The sequence below is a fragment of the Schistocerca gregaria genome, chromosome 6 (assembly GCF_023897955.1).
Source record: "Schistocerca gregaria isolate iqSchGreg1 chromosome 6, iqSchGreg1.2, whole genome shotgun sequence".
In the NCBI taxonomy this organism is placed as follows: Eukaryota; Metazoa; Arthropoda; class Insecta; order Orthoptera; family Acrididae; genus Schistocerca; species Schistocerca gregaria.
The window spans coordinates 76,725,031-76,746,191 of record NC_064925.1 but is presented as its reverse complement, the minus strand read 5'-3'; the positions used below and the strand labels follow the sequence as shown (position 1 = coordinate 76,746,191).

The 21,161-nt window shown below is 37.9% G+C and overlaps 1 protein-coding gene across 1 annotated transcript in view; it reads right to left on the bottom strand.

Annotated features, from left to right (window-relative positions):
- Nucleotides 1–8,982: 8,982 nt before the first annotated feature.
- LOC126277985 (eukaryotic translation initiation factor 2A) overlaps nucleotides 8,983–21,161 on the bottom strand; it is a 147,026-nt gene continuing 134,847 nt past the window's right edge. Inside the window, exon 13 of the mRNA XM_049977650.1 lies at nucleotides 8,983–12,536. Within this exon, the coding sequence (XP_049833607.1) occupies nucleotides 12,411–12,536 (126 nt within the window). The 3' untranslated portion in view covers nucleotides 8,983–12,410. The remainder of the gene's footprint in view (nucleotides 12,537–21,161) is intronic.

The following is a 21,161-nucleotide window of genomic DNA, read 5'->3' as shown; positions in this document are numbered from 1 at the left end:
TTTAAGTGTCAGGAAGTCGTTTCTGAAAGTATTTGTATGGAGTGTAGCCATGTATGGAAGTGAAACATGGACGATAAATGGTTTGGACAAGAAGAGAATAGAAGCTTTCGAAATGTGGTGCTACAAAAGAATGCTGAAGATTAGATGGGTAGATCACATAACTAATGAGGAGGTACTGAATAGAATTGGGGAGAAGAGAAGTTTGTGGCACAACTTGACAAGAAGAAGGGACCGGTTGGTAGGACATGTTCTGAGGCATCAAGGGATCACAAATTTAGCATTGGAGGGCAGTGTGGAGGGTAAAAGTCATAGAGGGAGACCAAAAAGTGAATACAGTAAGCAGATTCAGAAGGACGTTGCAGTAAGTACTGGGAGATGAAGAAGCTTGCACATGATAGAGTAGCATGGAGAGCTGCATCAAACCAGTCTCAGGACTGAAGACCACAACAATAACAACGGTTCGATCTGCACCCCAGGAAGTACCATGAGGACATGTAGGACACTGAGGGACCATATATGGTGGGCTGCCAGCTAAGACATGTCAGAGGACCAAGGGAGTTTCCTATCAAGTGTGAGCCCCAGGGATTTCCCAGTTTCAATGAACGGAAGAGCAACTGGCCCAAATGTAAGGACAGTGGAAGAAACCAACTGCGCCACCAGAAATTCATACAAACAGTTTTGCCAGTGGAAAATGAATGCTGTCATCAATGCTCCACAAGTAAAGACAAGCGACACACTACTGAAGACGCCGCTCAATGAGACAGGTCCATGGAGAACTGCAATAGATGGCAAAATCATCAACGAAATACGAGCCGGAATGTCCGGTGGGAGACATGCCATTACAGGGTTACTGGCGATAGCAAAGAGGATAATGCTCAAGACGGAACCTTAGGCACACCGTTTTCCCAAATAAAGGACTCCAACAAGGCAGAACCCACACATACCTTGAAAACTCAGTCTTTTAAAAATTCCTGAAGAAATTGGGGCAGATGGCCATGGAAGCCCCACCTGTAGAGAGTACGGAGGATACCAGACCTCCAGCAAGTGTCGTAAGCTTTCTCCAAATCAAAAAACACAGCCGTAGTCTGTGATTTCTGCAGAAAACCATTCATTACATGGTTGGACAAAGTGATGAATCATCACCCGATGGACTGCTATGACACCCTGCTCAGAGAGGTACATTTGGATTTCTGCCTCAGCCAGACCATTGAGCAGCCTAGTGTAAATAACACCACGGAAAGAATTCAGCATTCGATGGACATCAACATGAACAGGATAGCCATGGAGGACTGAAGCTGCAGCAGTAGTGCTTGAGAATTGGAAGTAGTTTTCAAAAGCGAAGTGCCATTGCATAAATGAGAGCAGGATTTCACAGGGCCAGCAATTGCGTCAACACCTTTCTGAATAATAAACGGATCTGATAGCGAAGAACTGACTGTCTTCAGTCCAACTGGAAGCCCCCTTCAGAAGAGGGCGCACCCGCATTAGATGATTGTTCACACCTCAGGTCACACCTCCCACACACCTGATAGAGGGACCAATCGGCAATTTGCGAAGGTAGTAGCTCAGCCAGCCTCCCCTTCCTGGGCCTGGCCTGTACCAGGAGGTATGTGCGAACCCTATCTGTCAACCTGGGGCTGGGAATAATGCATTACCCAGTCACTTGTTACGCGTCAGATGTGCGGACTGGCCTTCAGGAGTGCACAACGAGGAGGAAGAAAAAGAGGAAGCTCAAACAAGAAAACAGAGGAAGGATAGGTGATGGAGAACGAAAAAAGAAAGAAGGAACAAAAGACAGTGGACACACTGTTCTGATATCAGTGATTGAATATGCAGAACACATTTCCAACAACATTCCAGACATGTTCCCCAAGGAAGTGGAATAAGAACAGCAAGAAGAAAGACATGCAGCATGGAAGAGAAAAGATCCTGCAAAGGCTGGGGCCCTGTGGGAGCCAAGCACAAACCCGCCGAAGAGCAGTGAGCCCTCTGGGGGGACATGAAGTGGTGTTCCATCACTCACCCAACCTCCAAAACATCCTAGCCCATACCTATGCTGCTCCCCATCCCAACCTCTCGCCACAAGGATCATATCCCTGTGAGAGACCCAGGAGCAAGACCTGCCCAATCCATCCACACAGCAATTTCTATTCCACTCGTGTCACAGGTTTATCCTTCCCCATCATGGGCCAGGCCTCCTGTGAAAGCAGTCATGTCATTTACCAGCTCTACTGCAATCATTGCACAGCTTTCTACATCGGTAAGGCAACCAACCAGCTATCCACCAGGGAGAATAGCCACTGCAAAACTGTGGCCAAGAGCAAAGTAGACCACCCTGTAGTGTAACATGCAGCTGAACCTAACATGTTTGTTTTCGATGGCAGCTTCACTACCCAAGCCATCTGGATCCTCTCATCATCACCAGTTTTCCTGAACTGTGCAAATGGGAATTATCACTACAACACATTCTTTGCTCTTTTAATTATTCTGCCCTCAACCTTCGTTACATACTGTCTCCACGCCGTTCACCCAACAGTTCCATCCCGTTTTTCCATAACCTCCTCCTAATTCTTGGCTCCCACCCTTTTTGTTTGTCACCCTCTGCCAATGCACCCGACCATCATTCCCTGCTCCTCAAATTCTTTTGCTCCTTTTTTCCCCACCACCTCCTGATGCTGTGCCTGTTGATATTCTAGTCCTGCACACTCTGCCACCTGTAAACTACTACCCCTTCCTCTTCCCTGTCCCCTCCAAATTTCTGCTTACATTCCCACTGATAGTCGCATTCCGGCCCAAGATGCTGAAGACGACGGTCTTGTGTCATGTGTGGTTGCTTGTAGGTAGCACTGGTGTGTGTTTCTCTTTTGCTCATGAAGACTGTGGCCGAAAGCTTTATGCAAATGTCTTTTAATTGCGGCTGTCTGCAGCTTAATGTGTCTTCTTTACGGTAAGTAGCAATCTTATCTTTTCCTGCACTGTTGATATTCCTACCTAGTTTCCATTGTTTGATTTAAACAAGACGTGTTAATCTGGTTAACCTGCTTTGGACTGCCTTAACAGATATGATATAATGGTGTAGCAACTTTTAGCAATGTACTTGAGATTGAAATAAATGCCAAAATCTTGATAGCACAGAAGATAAATATAGTAATACACAGTCAAATGGCAGTTTACTCTTTTAAGAAATATGTCATGACTGTGACTCAGCACCTTCAAAAACTCTTTGTGTTCTCAGCCTTGACCTATCTCACCACTATTTCATGTATTTCGGCTTTGCTTGATCCTTCTCCAAATTAATCACTACAGTGTGACATTTCGTTTAGCAGTGGGAAGTGACATCGTTTCTTTCAGCCTGTGGTGTGGCATTTTACAGTCAGTACGACTTTCTTCAGTGCGGCAGAATCATAGGGGCTGCAGTTTTTATCCTTCACTGTTTGCTGAAAGTGTAAAGTAATTTGAAAAGTCCAGTGACTCTTTGTGCAAAAGGTTCCATAATCAACGGATACTGCAAATTTTCTGTAGATTGGAATAACACGAATAGTCACTAAGAACATAAAGACTTGCTTGACTATGTGAAAACAAAAAGTTACAATGACAATTGACAATTTGTACAGGATTCATTTTATACATAAAGAAGCACTGTGTGCTAAATTTGCAGGCATGGAGCATGTGATCAAATTATTGGTACAAATAGTACATTTTCTGAAGCAGCATTATTACACCATCAGTTTCAATAGTTTTTAATGAAACTGAACAAAGAGCATGGAGACATTATTATTACTGCGAAGTGGATTAGTTAAGTCAGGGTGTATGTATGGAATGATTTTTTTGATTTAAGACCTGCTACTGTTGAGTTTACAAAGGAGCCAAATTTACAATATCCAGGATGGATTGCAGATCTTGCTTATTTAGTGGACTTCACTGCACACTGCCCTCAGTAAAACAAGAAGCAACTTATTTCTGATTTGATTGGGAAAGTGGATGCATTTGTACTGAAAATAAGTTTTTGGAAGACAAAATTTTTCACAAAGAACACCGCCAATTTTCCTAAGCTCTCTGGCATGAATGGAAACCCAAGGCTCCATGAACTCTTTGCGGTGTTGTAAAGTCTATAGGAACAGAATGAGATTTTCACTTTGCAGTGGAGTGTGCACTGATATGAAACTTCCTGGCAGATTAAAACTGTCTGCCAGACCGAGACTTGAATGCGGGACCTTTGCCTTTCGTGGGCAAGTGCTCTACCAACTGAGCTACCCAAGCACGATTCACAACCTGCCCTCACAACTTCAGTTCTGCCAGTACCTTGCCTTCTACCTTTCAAACTTCACAGAAGCTCTTCTGCAAACCTTGCAGAATTAGCACTCCTGTGAGAAAGGATATTGCGGAGACACGGCTTGGCCACAACACGGGGGATGTTTCCAGAATGAGATTTTCACTCTGCAGCGGAGTGTGCACTGATATGAAACTTCCTGGCAGATTACAACTGTGTGCCAGAGTGAGACTTGAACTCGGGACCTGAGCTCAGTTGGTGGAGCACTTGCCCACAAAAGGCAAAGGTCGCGAGTTCAAGACTTGGTCCGGAACACAGTTTTAATCAGCCAGGAAGTTGCTATAGGAACAGCCTTCTAAAAATTCATTTTTGAGATTGTTAACTATTTCTGTTGAAAGTGCTCACGTACATGCGCAGACAGAACTGATTGATCTGTAATTCCCATTTGAAAGCCAAATTATTTTACTTTAAAACTGTCCAGGAGTACTACGTTGTTTTCCTCGGGTAGTTTTTCCACATCTCCATAATGAAGCTGCAAAAGTGATGTCAGTCTTTTGATCAACATGTATGTGTGATATCACACAATGGAAAATCCAAGATGGAATGTAACAATATTGTGAAAAGGAAAGTTGCTACTCGCCATATAGCAGAGATTCTGAGTCGCAGATACGCACAACAAAAAGACTTTTGGCCAGTAAGGCCTTCATCAAAATTAGATGACAAACACACACATACACACTCTCACAAACGCAACTCACACACATGACTGCAGTCTCAGGCAACTGAGGCCACACTCAAAGTGTGGCCTCAGGGTGTGGTCTCAGTTGCCTGAGATTGCAGTCGTGTGGATGAGTTGCATTTGTGAAAGTGTGTGTTAGTTGTCCTTACTGGCCGAAAGCTATATTTGTGACAGTCTCTTTGTTATGCCCATCTGCGACTCAGAATCTCTACTATGTGGTGAGTAGCAACTTTCCTTTACACAATATTGTGTACATGATATGCTTTTTTAATAATTATTATTATGAAACTTAATAAGGCACAGTTATCTGGAAACCTAAGTGATGAAAATTTGCGAAAGTCCGTGTCTATTCATACATCAACAGTTTCTGCCAAATATAAATATTATTATTTCTTCGGCAAGAAACATGAAACCAAGTTGTTCAAAGTTCTTTGCAAGACTACAGTGCCATCTAATGTGGCACATCCACAGTTTCCCCATTTTCTCACTCGGACAGTGTGGGAATGGTTATGGGTGAAGTGTAGAGTCAGACAAGAGAGACCCACATTGTCCTTGGCTGTCCTCATTATAGAGGATCTAGTAAGTTTAGTGAAAGGCATATTTATATACATCTGCGTATCAACTTTACTGAAGTGTGATACTAGTTTCAGTCAATACAGACCACCTTTTTGCATTTCATTTAACAAAGATTGGAAATATATGTATGACCACATTTTATTCAATAGTTGTTCTAAAATTTACGGTCCTTTGAAGTAGCCTAGTTTAAAAGATACAGAGGTGAAACTATGCAGTTAACTGTTAATTCACCACAAAACTCCACCCTACAAACCACACTTTGTCACCATTCTTATTTTAGGCATTACTGAAATTTTATGACATTTCACGTTTTTTCTATATCCATTGCATATGGAGTACCAGAAATATTTAAGACATAGTACATACTTTTTGGTATAGATTAAAGAAAGTAATACAACTGTTCTGGGTCAAATTGAACACTCAGAGAGAAATTATTATTTATGAAAGAAAAATTGCTATGTATAGCACATGTTCTGACTGACTGTCTTGTATAGGAAAACTGGCCTGTGAAAGCAGGAGAGCTGCAAGTCACCTCGGAAGGAGACTTTTGGCCAGTAAGGCCTTCGTCAAAATTAGATGACAAACACACACATACACACTCTCACAAACGCAACTCACACACGACTGCAGTCTCAGGCAACTGAGGCCACACTCAAAGTGTGGCCTCAGGGTGTGGTCTCAGTTGCCTGAGATTGCAGTCGTGTGGATGAGTTGCATTTGTGAAAGTGTGTGTTAGTTGTCCTTACTGGCCGAAAGCTATATTTGTGACAGTCTCTTTGTTGTGCCCATCTGCGACTCAGAATCTCTACTATGTGGTGAGTAGCAACTTTCCTTTACACAATATTGGAAATATATGTATGACCACATTTTATTCAATAGTTGTTTTAAAATTTACGGTCCTTTGAAGTAGCCTAGTTTAAGGGATACAGAGGTGAAACTATGCAGTTAACTGTTAATTCACCACAAAACTCCACCCTACAAACCACACTTTGTCACCATTCTTATTTTAGGCATTACTGAAATTTTATGACATTTCACATTTTTTCTATATTCATTGCATATGGAGTACTAGAAATATTTAAGACATAGTACATACTTTTTGGTATAGATTAAAGAAAGTAATACAACTGTTCTGGGTCAAATTGAACACTCAGAGAGAAATTATTATTTATGAAAGAAAAATTGCTATGTATAGCACATGTTCTGACTGACTGTCTTGTATAGGAAAACTGGCCTGTGAAAGCAGGAGAGCTGCAAGTCACCTCGGAAGGAGACTGACCAATTGAATAAAGAATAGAACTGGATCATCTTACATTTCTGAGCTTGGAAATGAAATCGTGATGTAGCATTACTGGGTGGAAACCCCCATCTGGGGTAGTTCAGCCACCTAGTGCAAGTCCTTTTTTATTTGAAGTTACTTCAGAGACTCTCACATCAAGGATGACAACAACATAGCTCACAGTCACCAAGCGGATAAAATCTGTGACCCAACCAGGAATCAAACCCAGCATGGCAGTAAGCCATCAGTGACCACTTGCTACTGGGGCAGATAATTGGTCTCATTTAGTGGACTACAATGCTTCTGGATACCAGAGCAAACAAGTTGTCTCATGTTGTTTGGTGAGAGGATCTGTGTTGTTTGGTCATCTTGCACCTCAGAACATTGAAATAGTATGGGACTTAAGAGTATTTCTATACAATGTCTTCACTGGACATGTTTTCTTCCCCAAGTGTTCACGAATAAGGATACAAACTTTTCATATCATGAAGGACTTTGAATTATTTTTGAGTGATGTGGTGTTGGGAACTCGTACTGCCTCTCAGGACAGTAAACATTCTCTTATTGTATATCATCCATTAAATTCTGAATGGCATCTGAAACATTTTTCATGACTGAATTATGAAATGTTCATCAAATAATTTTTCTATGCAGGAAGCATGGATTTACAGTACATTGGTTCTGAGAAGTGTGTGTATGTGTATCTAGTTTTTGTCTGATAACTTAGTTTACTTTTAAATGTGCCTGTCTGCCTCCCAATGCCTTCTCTTTGGTATGTAGCAATCTATCTGAATTAATTTTGTTATTCTATCCTGTATTTTCTGTCATTTCATTTCCCCTAGTGGCTTCTCACAAACAATTCAGCCAAGATTTTGTTCCTCCTAGAGTAATCATTTCTGGTACCAATGGTAGCACATCTCAGTTGACTCAATTTAGGATTTTCTATTGTCTGCATTATTCTACACTTGAAGGATTGAAACACCTTTTATTTGAATTAGTTGTTGAACTTTTAATTACTTACTAAACATACTTGCCAGGACACATTATCCACAGCCGACAGCTCGCAACATACTAATGGAAGAAAGTGAGGGATGAAATTGTGCAACAGAGCACAAAATAAACTGTCCCAGAAGCACAGTGGTTTGCAATATTCATACAATTTTATACATTTTGTCTCCAAACTCCACATCAAAGATGTTCATTTAAAGAGACACATCATTTTGATACCATCTTTTATAAGCAATGTATTTCTTTTTTTCTATTTACACCTCCATAAAAAATTTTCATTATCATGGACACATGAATGGGTGCTAACAGTTAACTCTTTGAATCTGATTAGGTGTCTGCAAGCATATCTTAACAAAGTCACAAGTGTCTGTGTAATTTGGTGGTGTATGGTAGCAGGTCAGAGTTCAAATTCCACCAACAGTCATATTAGAGGTGCAATCCATATTCAGCTGACAATGAACTTAATCTGCTAAGGGATTTGCCAGCAGGGAGTCTGAGACTAATGTAAATCAGGATTTAAACCCACTTCTCCAAATATGAGTTGTGTCTTATCACGACGCAAGTTTCTTCAGTAACTCAAGACTTTGTTCTCAAAAAGATTACTGGCAATTACCTACAAGTGTTAATAAAGCATTCTGTTTTAGAACACATTGATGAATCTTGAACTATATGGGATACTCACATAATGCTATACCATTGTCATATGCAAACTTGGGACACTTTCCCAAAGAAAATGATGTATTTTTTAGATTTGAGCACAGTTATGCTTGTGAACATCAGTCCCAGAAATCTAAAAAGGTGACAGGCGTCATCCATCTCAGCCAAATTAAGGCAATTGTGAATTTAATACCAATAAACAAACATCCTAACAGTTACCTGAATTATTTCAGAAAGCTCAGTGAGGATTTCAGTCACACTCCTGAACATCAGTATGTAGTTGTAATCATTAGGTATCACTGTGAAAGGCCTACATCAGCTCCGATATTGTTCCAGCACAGGATAATGTAAAGCATTCTTATTTCACAGTGCACGTGAAATATAACAACTTAGCTGTTTCCAGAATCTGCCAGGAAGTTTCAACTTAGCTGTTTATCAGAAAAACAAGATGTATTAATTTTCTTGCTAGATTGCTGTATTGGTCATTTGAGCATACAAAATGAACAAATGATTAATTTTTGTCATCAGAATACTGTCCTGTATATTATTCTTTCATGAATCTTGCTCATATGATTTGTACATGTACATTACATGTTAGTAGTATTCACAATCACAGTGCACAGATAAATAATTTTAGAACATGCACACACAATTCATTTTGGCAAATAAATGCTCTGGTTTTATGTCAACAAATGCACAATGCAGCTCACATAATTTTATTACAGCCTTTTTTTCTGTTAGATCATTGTTAGAATATTCATAAATATAAGCCCTTATTACATTACCATCTCGTTGTAACAATATATTGTGCAATTACAACTATGTAAAGATCTAATGACATCATCTCACTTTTTAAGTTGTCAAAAAGTTGCTGTAATAACATAATAGAGGCATGTAGGTCTTTGTATGGTAAAAAAATTCCACTCGAAACAACCACAAAACTTTCAGAATAAAGTTATGTAACATTACGTTCCGTACTCCATCGAAGAAAAAAATTTCACCATCACAGTAATATAAGGTGAAAAGCTGAAACACACTCAAATGTAACTGCTTTTGTGACAGTATTCCTAAAACACAGCTAACCATCTGCTAGACCTTACTATTGTATATAAGTCCTTCAAAACATACATATATTTAAAAAGAAGTCAATGTCAAATTTGCAATTAACTTTAGTTTTTGATTCACATCTGTGACATTTGTGCATTATTAAATAAAAGAATTCTGTTTTCAAAGCAGCCAAATGTGGATGATTTATACAACCACTAATTTTGAGAACTGAAAGAAACACGGAGAAATGGCATAAGACTGTTTAATTAAAACAGTTGGTTTTCTATAGCACTTATACTTAACAGGTCTTTGGTTGTAATCCACTACAGAACAATACTACACAAAAGGAACATAATAGGCAAGTAACTGTGCTAACATCTCTTCCAATATAAGTGCAATTATATATTTTTTTAAATCATAACCCCTTCATAACAACAGACTGTACAAGCACACTTAACAGCAGTAAAAGTACATGATACTGCACTGAGGCAACAGTCACCACTTCTGTCACAAATAAATATTATAGTGTTAAAGAAAAATGGAAACACTGATATGTCAATGTGTTTGTTCAGTACATCATTTTTTTAAAAACTTTTTTCCTTACCAAGTGACACTGTGCGATGATTGTAAAAATGACAATATATTGTCATTTCAATAGGTAATGGAATACTATACTGGACAACATACACTGCAAATCAGTTTTTTATTTTTATAGAGCATCATCAGATCCTGAAGTACAAAGAAGTTATGAATGAGATTCTTAATGTAAAAAAAAGTCTGTTCTGAAATTCGTATTGACTACGTACCTACCCCTCAGCTGTCTTGCACACAGCAGTATTATTTGAATTTTCTTTTCACAACAATAATAAAAAATGCAGCATGCAGGAAACAAAGGTAAATCAGCACCAATTACATGAATTATGCCCACTTTCTATATAAAAGTATTAGTAACACTTGCTGAAAAAAATTACTCCTATTTACTGCCTTGTTTTAATTAAGTGCTGATTTTAACACAATTCCTGTACATAACATGCCCACTCAATATACATAAAATGTCACACAGCCATTTAAATAATCATAATAGGTACATAATTTCTGTCACTTGCAACCATAATTACTGTACTGCATAATGTATCAATTTCCAAATTACAATATGGAAAATTTTCTACATAAAAAAAGAGGAAGAAGAAAAAAGAATAAACAATAATCTGGCAAAGCAACTGCAAAGTTCATTATCAGATATTTTATTCAAACCCAAAGGATGGTGAGAAGTTTCACATGCGAACATAACACAGTTTCTTTGAAACTGTTGACAATTAATGTCGACAAGATGTTATCATATTTTGTTTTATATTCTTTTCCAGTTTGAGGATTCACTATAATACATCAAAAATTTTAAATCTGAAAAGAAACAAAACTGCGCTTAGATAACTATGTTCATGGACTCATCAACGCCATCTATACACATCATATTTATAGTTATATATGTATATAAAAATATATTTTGCAATGAACTTATTTAAGCTACTATTCATATGAAGACATATGTATGTCGCAACACTGATAAACAACTGAATGTCACTGCCTTTTTCTATGTTCAAATGAGCTATTAAATTAAAGTAATACCAATCACAAAATTCAGAATACAAATTAAGCACTCCAGTATACATTTATGTTTGCAAACTGGGCAAAATAACATGATCAGAAATTTTGTTTACTATCACAAAATGAACAAAATACACAGAGCAAGCTCTAGACTTTATACAGGAAAATTACTATTATACTCTCATATAGAAAGTTACATGAGGACACAGAATCTGAATTTAGATTTACATTTAGGACAGTACATAAATAAGATTTCCTACTGTAATTTTTTCATATTTCTTGTCAGCTAATATACATATCTAACAGCTATAATTTATATTTGTTTTAATGGACTGTTCCAGTACTTAAATACATCTTAAAAAGATCATTACGTGACGAATCAGCTTGACATTGACAAAATACACTCCTCAGCAATATATAAAGGAATCTTTTCCATATTTATCTATTTCCATGTATCATACAAATTTCACATTTTGATCCAGCATAAGCAATTCCAACAGAGACCAAATGCCTGACTATGTTCTACTACTGAATGTGCTCCACAAATGTTTTGTTTTGGTCTTAGTTGTTCACATCCAAAATTACTCAGTTACACACTCACTTTTATTCTTGTTCAGGTCATTTGTTTCTAAACTTCAGAGTAAAATTATGTACATATAAATTTTCATTAAAGTATAATAAAATGTGTAACTCTCATAGAGAATATGTAGCACCACCCAATCAGTAATAATATAGTATAATTTTAATCCATTTCATGTATTCTTTACATTGTTTGAACATTACTTTTCAAATCAATGTAAAGCTAAGTCCCATAACAACACTATTCACTATATCACAAAAGAAAATTTATACTGATACGTCCACAAACAACAGGCAAAGTAATTCACATCAAAGCACCAAGTATAAACTGCATACATACCTCTTCAAGAAAATAAAAGAAGACTGATTTTCCAGCTGTTTCTATAACACAATTAGATATCCAAAAATAATTACACAAACAAAAAAATACTTTCTGAACTGTAGCAATGAGTCAGGCAAAGCAATTGACAGTTCATTTTTGCTCAATATTGATGTGAAATCAATGACGTAAGTTTGGAGGTGTACTGTTTGCTTTCAACTGTGCGGGAACTTTTTGTTTACGAGTTGGCAACATTTTGAGATTGCACAACCCGAGCCATATATCGTTTTGTCATGTCGGAAGCCCTCAAACTGTAACCACTGGTCCACTATCACAAGACGAGGCTCTGCAATTCCTTGAGCAGCTCATCTTCCTTTTTAATCTTTTCGAGCTGATTGAGTTCCAGCCGGCGACCTGCAGCACGTTGCTCCTTCAGGCGTGATATTTCAGTCAGCTTCTAAAAATAGAAACAATCAAATAACCTTTTGATTCAACATAAGTAACACAATGTCAACAATTCACCTCTACTTTTATCATAATCACTATCTTCTCCTCCTCCTCTCCTTGTTACTACTACTATTACAAAAGTAGCTAAGAAGGTTTTGCATTTTGTGGCTCACACTGAACAAATTAAAATTTTGTTCTGTGCGTGTTTTGATACATGCCCACACGCACTATAACCTCTCCTATTGACTTTGCCACTACTGTTGAAAGTTAGCAATCAAAATGTACCACATTTGTAGAAGATAAGCATATTCAAGGCACATCTTTCCTGAGGCTTAAAAGTTGGTCATTGCTATTATGAAACATGTTTCACATTTGAAATGCATTTTGATCATCATTTTGGCATATTTGGATGGCTCAGAGAGTTTCCAAGGCTTAACTTGCATATTTGCATATCTAAAATGCTCCCATTTGAACCACCTTTCTTCAAGAGTCCACTCATAATAGAAATATATTGGTTCTATTGCCTACAGATAGACCTGAGGATGTCCACTTGTAACTGGTATCAGTGACCATAAGTCAGCTGTAGTCACAGTGTTTACCACGTTATAAATTGAAACAAAAAGAAGTAGAAAGATTTACATGTCCATCAAAATAGATAGTGTCATATCTCAATGAAGAGCTTTAAACATCCAGCTCTGGACAGAAGTATAAAAAAAAAAATGAATTGTGGTTCACTTTTAAGAGAGTAGTTCCCAATGCCCTAGACAGATATGTACCTAGTAGAACAGTTCATGCTGGATGGGACCATATACAATCACTGAAAAAGGCACTTCTAAACCAACAGAGACTTCTGTGCAATTAGTTCAAAACAAAGAACAGGGAAATAAAAAGATGATGAATGAAATGTTTTTGGCTTTCAAGAAGGCAATGTGTGAAGCCTTCAATGACTACGGTAGCAGAATATTATAAAATTCTGGTCGTATATAATGGTTATTTGTGGCACCAATGTTAGTCCTCTAATGGCACAATAACCAAAATTGATGGTCGCAAAGCAAAGGCAAGAATGTTGATCTCAGTTTTGAAATGTTTCTTTACAAACGAAAACAAAGAAGTATTGCCCCAATTTAATCTTTGCAGCACTGCAAAGATGAAATAGACAGTAGCATCAGTGGTGTTAAGGAACAGCTGACACTGCTAAACTCAAACAAAACTTAATTAGGGTTGTCATTAAGTTTCTCTGACTGAAATTCCCTGATATTTCCCCGATTTCCAGACAGTTTTTAACATTTTTCCCTGACAAATTTTGACATCTCAAGGATAACTTACAACGTAAGTTGACACATTTCTTTGCAGCTACGATACAAGACCCAATAGAATAGTGCAAATGACGAAACATCTAACAAAAACTTGCAAACAGATGTTGTTTCCTGATAAATGCAAAAATATTATGTACTAATATCAACATCTTTTGTAATGAACTGTTTTTAAATGGAGAAAGCAAGACAAATGGTATACATTTTCCATTTAGACTACTCATGTTATTTTATTTCAATAAAACAAAACACATTTGGTGACAAAAATATGAATTTCCTTGGAGTCGCAAGACAGATCTAAAATACCTTCATTGATTTCAGAAATAACCTCAGAAAAAAAATTAGGCCCCTTGAAAGAAGTGTATAAGGTGGGGAAGAATTGTGTAAACCTACACTGTAGGTGACTGCAAAACAATGTTGGTTCTACTACGTTCATTATTGTTGGCTACTACCCACTGTGTTCTATCTATTATTTTACAGGTATTTTGTGATTTTTATTTTGAGTAATCTATGAGTACATAGCATACAAACTGTCAGTGGCTGACACAATTTTCTTCTTCTATTGTCCATACTTTCCAACATATAAACGACTTTTGAAGTGCAAAAATGTACTAGAACGAATAAAGCGTCTATAAAATGCCATACTGTACAGCGCACTTGTGGTGAGGCAGTTGCAAATAATGAAATCCATCACCCGTGGCCTCTGGCGTCCTGATGAGCACCACAGTCCTGGGTCCATGGATAAACCGTAAAAATCTGCTGCTTTACTCCACATACGAACAGACCTGGCCACCAGGGAGGTCAGGGAGACTCGATCTGATGAGCAGGGTCTGCACATTAGTAGGAACCGAATGTCTTCAGATCAGCAGGCACAACCCATTACAGATACCCACAGAAACGGCCTGTGTTTTTGGCCTGTTGTAGAAATCCACTCGCGTGGCCAGCTATTCACGAGCCAAAGACAACATGTTGTTGAAATGAGACCACAGTCATCAATCCATGCAACAATAATTTGTTCAAATACTCTGGGAATCAATAAAAATGAGGACAGGTAGCAACTCACCAAAACGATAATTGCTGAGCTGCTGACAGGCATGTAGAAAAGACAATTAATACTGTCACAACTAAATTTTCAGCCATAGCTTTTGTCAAAAAATGAGAGCACACGCACATCCACACAATCATTCAGACACAACTCGTGCACACATGACTGTCATCTCTGGCCACTGCGTCTACAATCTCTGAGAATCAGGTCCAAATAAACCACTCCACATGCCTCCCTGCCTCTTGCCGAGAGCTGCTACGCTAGTGGCAAAATGTAGTGGCAGCACTGACTGCAAGCTGAAGGGAGTGGTAGAAAGGAGAGAAGCAGTAGTAATGAGGGAGTAGGGAAGCAGTGCACATACTCAGTTGCACCTAACCAACGATAATGCACAACACCTCAGTAAACAAAGCATTTCATCTACTGAGACAAAAACAAAATTTTTCCAGTTATTTCTTTAATTTCCCTGATTTCCATATCATATTTGAATGTCCCTGATTTCCAGAACCTGTGGCAACCCTGTTAATGGCCTGATGGAATCTCAAAAGATTCTATACAGAATTTGCAACTGAGTAAGTTCCCATTTTAATCATAACAAATGAAACATTCCTAAAAAATGCAGGAACGACCAGCATGAATTCCCAAATCATCACACAAAACCCAATTAATGCTTTCCTCGCACAATATACTGAAAGACAAAGCCATAGATCAGGGTAGTCGGGTAAATGCAGTATTTTCTGAGTTCTGAAAAGCAACTGTTTCAGTAACACACCTATGGTTATCATTGGAAATAAGATTGTTTGGGGTATGAAGTGAAATTTGCAGCTGGATGGAAGATTTCTTGGTAGGTAGGACGAAGCATGTACTTTGGATGCAGTCATTGACAGATATAAAAGTAACTACAGATTTGCCCAAGGGAAATGTTTTGGGACCCTTGCTGTTCATATCGTGTATTAATGATTTCCAGACAATATCAACAGTAATATTTTACATGGATGACGCTGCTATCTATAATTCTTTACTGTCTGAAAAAAGTTGCACAAATAGTCAGACAGATGTTGATAAGATTTTAAAATGGTGCAACGATCAGCAAGTTGCTTTAACAGGTCTGGATATGTAAAATTTTCCACTTTACAAAATGAATAAACATAGCATCCGAGAGTGACAGCATCAATGAATCACTACTGGAACTGGTTGCTCATACAAATACTTAGGTATAACTATACTGAATCCTACTACTTATCTTCCAAGGTAAGTTGAAGAAAGCAGTCTCACTTTTATAGCATTTGTGGACTTAAAGAAAGCTTTTGACAACGGTAACTGGACTACATTCTTTGGAATTCTGAAGGTAGCATGTATAAACCACAGGGAGCAAAAGGTTATTTACTGGTAGTACGGAAACCAGATTGCAATAATAAGAGTTGGAGGACAGAAAGGGAAGCAGATGTTGAGAATGTAGTGGAACACGACTGTAGCCTATCCTCAACGTTATTTGATCTGTACAACGAGCAAGCAATTAATGAAACTAAGGAAGGGAATTACAGTTGAGGGAGAGAAATAAATATTTTGAGGCTTGCTGATGACAATGCAATTCTCTCAAACACAGCAAAGTACTTGCAAAAGTAGGTAACAGGAATAGGTAATGTCTTGGAAACAGGTTGTAAGATGAACAACACCAAAGTCAAACAACAGTAATCGAATATAGTTTAATTAATCAGGTGACGCTGAAGAAATTTCATTTGGAACTGAGACACTAAAAGAAGTAGATGAGTTTTGCTATTAGGACAGTAAAATAACTGATTATGGCTGAAGTAGAGGGGGTATAAAGTGCAGACTGGCAATAGCAAGAAAAACATTTCTGAGAAAGAGGAATTTTTGAACATCTAAGATGAATTTAGATATTAGGAAGTCTCATCTGATGTTATCGGTATCAAGTGTAGCCCCCTACTTGTCCCCTACAGAAGGGCAATGTGGACAATAAGCAGTTCACACAAGAGAATGAAAGCTTTTGAAATGTAGTGCTAAAGAAGGATGCTGGAATTACAGGGATAAAATTATTAACTGATGACGAAGTCTGAATTGATATGGAAAGAATAGGGGTGTGTGGGAGTGGGGGATGATTAAAAATTGTAGAGGGAGACCAAGCAATGAACACTGTACACAGATTCAAATGAATGTAGGCTGCTGCAATTATTTGGACATGAAAAGGCTCACACATGATAGACTGGCGTGGAAGTCATGTCAGATCAGTCCTTGGAGTGGTGACCACCACCACCACCACCACCACCACCACCACCACCACCACCAACAACAACAACAACGATTACAATTTGTATGGATATGTAATGGAACAATCACATAGGTTAAGACATATTTAAAACAGGTTCAATGGCAGGATACTGGGAAAATGCAATTGTTCTACAAAGAGGTCTTACAAATCACTCATGCAACCTACAATATTGGTCAAGTGTGTGAAGCCCATACCCATACGAACAGCAAGAGGCATTAAACAAATATGCAAGAAGGGTTGCATGGAACAGTCACAGGCTTGCTTAACCCATGGGAGAGAAAGTAGTGGAGATGCTGAATTGGCAGATGCTTTAGGACAGACGTGAACTATTCCATAAATATGCAGTTACCAAGTTTCAAGAATAAATTTTAACTGAGGAATCTAGGATTATACTACAACCCATAGGGTTCAAGGAGACAAAATTAGAATAATTACAGAGCGCACAGAGATATTTAAGCAGTCAGTCTTCTTGCCTTCAATATGTGCATGGAATCGGAGGAAGCCCAAATAATTGGTACAATGGAAAGTATTCTCTTTCATGCACTTTAGTGTGTTTTGCAGTGTATAAATTAGATATGTTTCATAGATGCTCATCTTTATATAAATTATTTTGCAAAAATAAATAAAAAGAGATCACCAAAAGGAACAATCTGTGTCCAAAATTTTATTTCCACGTTTTGTCCACTATATAATGAAGAAATCTTCCATATTCCAATGACTCAGGAAAAAAAAGAATGATTTGATCCTGTAAAATTGGATGAAACGAATTATGTACTGCCATTATAGTAGAAGGCAACTAACAATGGGACTGACATTCAGAAAAGAAAAGTATGTTTACTTTCATATACGTAGTCATTATTATTATTATTATTATTATTATTATTCTTGATTGTTATAATTATTTTTATTGTTATAATTATCATTGTACTACTGTTATAATATCTATTTTTTTTCTTTAACATCAATACTGCATAATAGGCTATATTTCCTTAATGTTATGTAGAAACTGTAACTCGTTCAATCTGAGTATGCCTGGTTAGGTGTAAGAGAGGGCCTGAAGGCCCTAATCTTGCCAGGTAAAATAAATGCATAAATAAATAAATAAATAAATAAATAAATAAAAATATAGAAAGAATGCTGCTAAATCCAAATCTGATGCAGCCAATCAGAACCTTACAATATTCATTTGAAGACTACAGGACTTGCAATGCACAACATGTATCGTACTGTGTGTCAGGAGATTAGGAGCGTGAACAGACATGTGACAGTTTTGGCCGGATATTGCAAATTTTCATCACACCTGTGTGACTCTAATAAGTGAAAGGGTAACTGTTTATGAGCAGCAGTGCCGGCAGGCAGAGATTCTACATGAAGCTACCACCACTTCTGACATCTGTCATCTCCTGAGTGTTTTGGGTAGATATAGAGCAACATTATTTCTAATTTTTTTCTTCCATAAAAAATTTATTCAGGTATTAAGCTATTAATGACAATAACTGGCATTTAATGTTTATTTATTCTGATGGAATACAACAGACCTATAATTCTGCAAATGTTAAATCTTTCACCAATCACCTTTAACATATAATGAATAATTATTGTTACTTTTCCCTGCAATCACATTAAAAATACAAGAGTTTTAGTTTTAAATAGCCCGTTTAAACACAGGAGTCTTAATGGTGTCTATAAATGAGTGACACATTTTTAAATTCTGTCTGTGTTCCTCATTGCTACAATAGAAAGTGCCAAAAACAATATGTTTTGCACCTGAAAATATCTGTTAACAAAACTAAACAATAGACAGAGCAACAACAACATGAAATATATAGATTGCTACTCACCACACAGAGGAGGCATCAAGTCGCAGGCAGACACAATGAAAAAACTGCACAAATAATAAAACATTTAAGCAGTCCATTTTATTGTGTGTATCTGCCACTCAATGGGTGAATAGCAATCTATCCTTTCCATATATCATCTAACAAAACTAGTTTGTTCATTTGTTGGGTCAAACAGAAACTTAGTTAATTTTACTTTATCACAGTTCATCTTGTGCCTTTCACTACAGAATCTACAGCATTACTGGTGTGTATGGTGCCAGCCTTGTTATATGAGGGGCACTCAAACAAGTAATACAACCGAAACTTCCTGGCAGATTAAAACTGTGTGCCCGACCGAGACTCGAACTCTGGACCTTTGCCTTTCAAGGGCAAGAAGTAAAGCTGTGAGGGCCGGGCGTGAGTCGTGTTTCGGTAGCTCAGTGTTAGAGCACTTGCCTGTGAAAGGCAAAGGTCCCGAGTTCGAGTCTCGGTCGGGCACACAGTTTTAATTTGCCAGGAAGTTTCATATCAGCGCACACACTGCTGTATAGTGAAAATCTCATTCAAGTAATACAACCCTTTTTTCTCAGCCAATTTCAGCTTAAAAATGTGAAATTTGTTGTGGAACGTCATGGAAAATTCCCACTTCAACCCCAAGAGTTTTATAAAGTCTAGCGGCGCTATACGTAGCCTTCAAAATGGTGTCTATTACAGATGTACGTTTCAACCAGAGGGCTCTTATCGAGTTTCTTCTGATGGAAAACCAGAGCACTGCAGGTTTTCATAGGTGCTTCCAGAATGTCTACAAAGACCTGGCAGTGAACAAAAGCATGGTGAGTAATTGGGCAAGGCGTCTGACACCATTGGACTGTTCCTCCTCATCCACCCGACAGCCTGAATCTCGCACCTTCCGGCTTGTGACTGTCTAATAAAGGAAAGCAGCACCTGGATGACATGGAGATTGCTGATGCAATAAGATACTGGCTCCAACATCGACCAGTGCAATGGTACCATGTGGGCATAAAGGCCCTCCCAGTAAGGTATTATAAGGCTGTCACATTTAATGCAGATTATGTTGAAAAATATGGTTTTGTCGCCAAAAGAATAGGGAATACTGAATAAACTCAACCTGTTTTCAGAAAAAAGGTGTTGCATTAATTATTGAGCACTTCTCATAGCATAACCTACCAATGTTCATTGATATTGTATTGACAATTTATGATTGTTGTTTAACTTATATGCTAATAATTTCTGCTTTATTACATTTTCAATTTCAATAATTTCTTTGTGCAATGATAACGGCAAACATTTTCAAGCACTAAATTGAACCATCAATCTCTGATGATGTGCCTTTGATCTAATTTCACTACACTGCTGGAGACCAAATTTTAAACATGCCACAGAAAAGGAGGGAATTTCCTGAGGAAGAGGACGCTAATGAAACTTAGGGATAAGAGAGCTCTTTGTCAAAACTCTCATCACTGAATGAAAAGGTAAGCTATTTCAAGGTAGTACAGACAGCTGCATACCTCTCTCTTTATGAAACAGATGTTCTTTTCAAGATTTTCTGTCACTATTCAGATGATTAGTTATTTGTCAAAATAGAGTGAAATCAACTGATAATATGATTACATTTATTTAAGGAATACAGGAGAAATGTATAAAATACTCTTGACATTGTTTTGTTTAAAAAAAATATAAAAAAACACACCCAACTCAAAACTCTACAACATGATTACAGGGAGGCGGTAAACAGCTATACGTCACACCCAATGGAAAGAATAGGAGACAGCTAAAAACAGGGATGTGGAAGAATGGCTAAAAAAAATATCATACGAAAATTGTGGTCCAAAACTAAAAATTAAATGGCCTTCGCCACATTGCTTTGGCGGATAAAAAGTAAAACACAGTCAACGGCCCATGCGTCATTCGCTAAAATGGTTAATAAATCAGACGGCAAACCCAAGCTGGAATGTAAATTGTTAAAAAAGGGCATTCCAGCAGGAAGTGGCTGACAGTTAAAATTTGGCCGCAATGCGTACAAAGTGGCAGGGTAGTGCCTCTGAGAAAATGATGATGGCTGAAACGGCAGTGCTCAACACACAGCCGAGCTAAAACAATCTCCTCCTTGTGGGAGAGCCAAGAGGTCGTCCAAGGGGCCAGGAGAGGC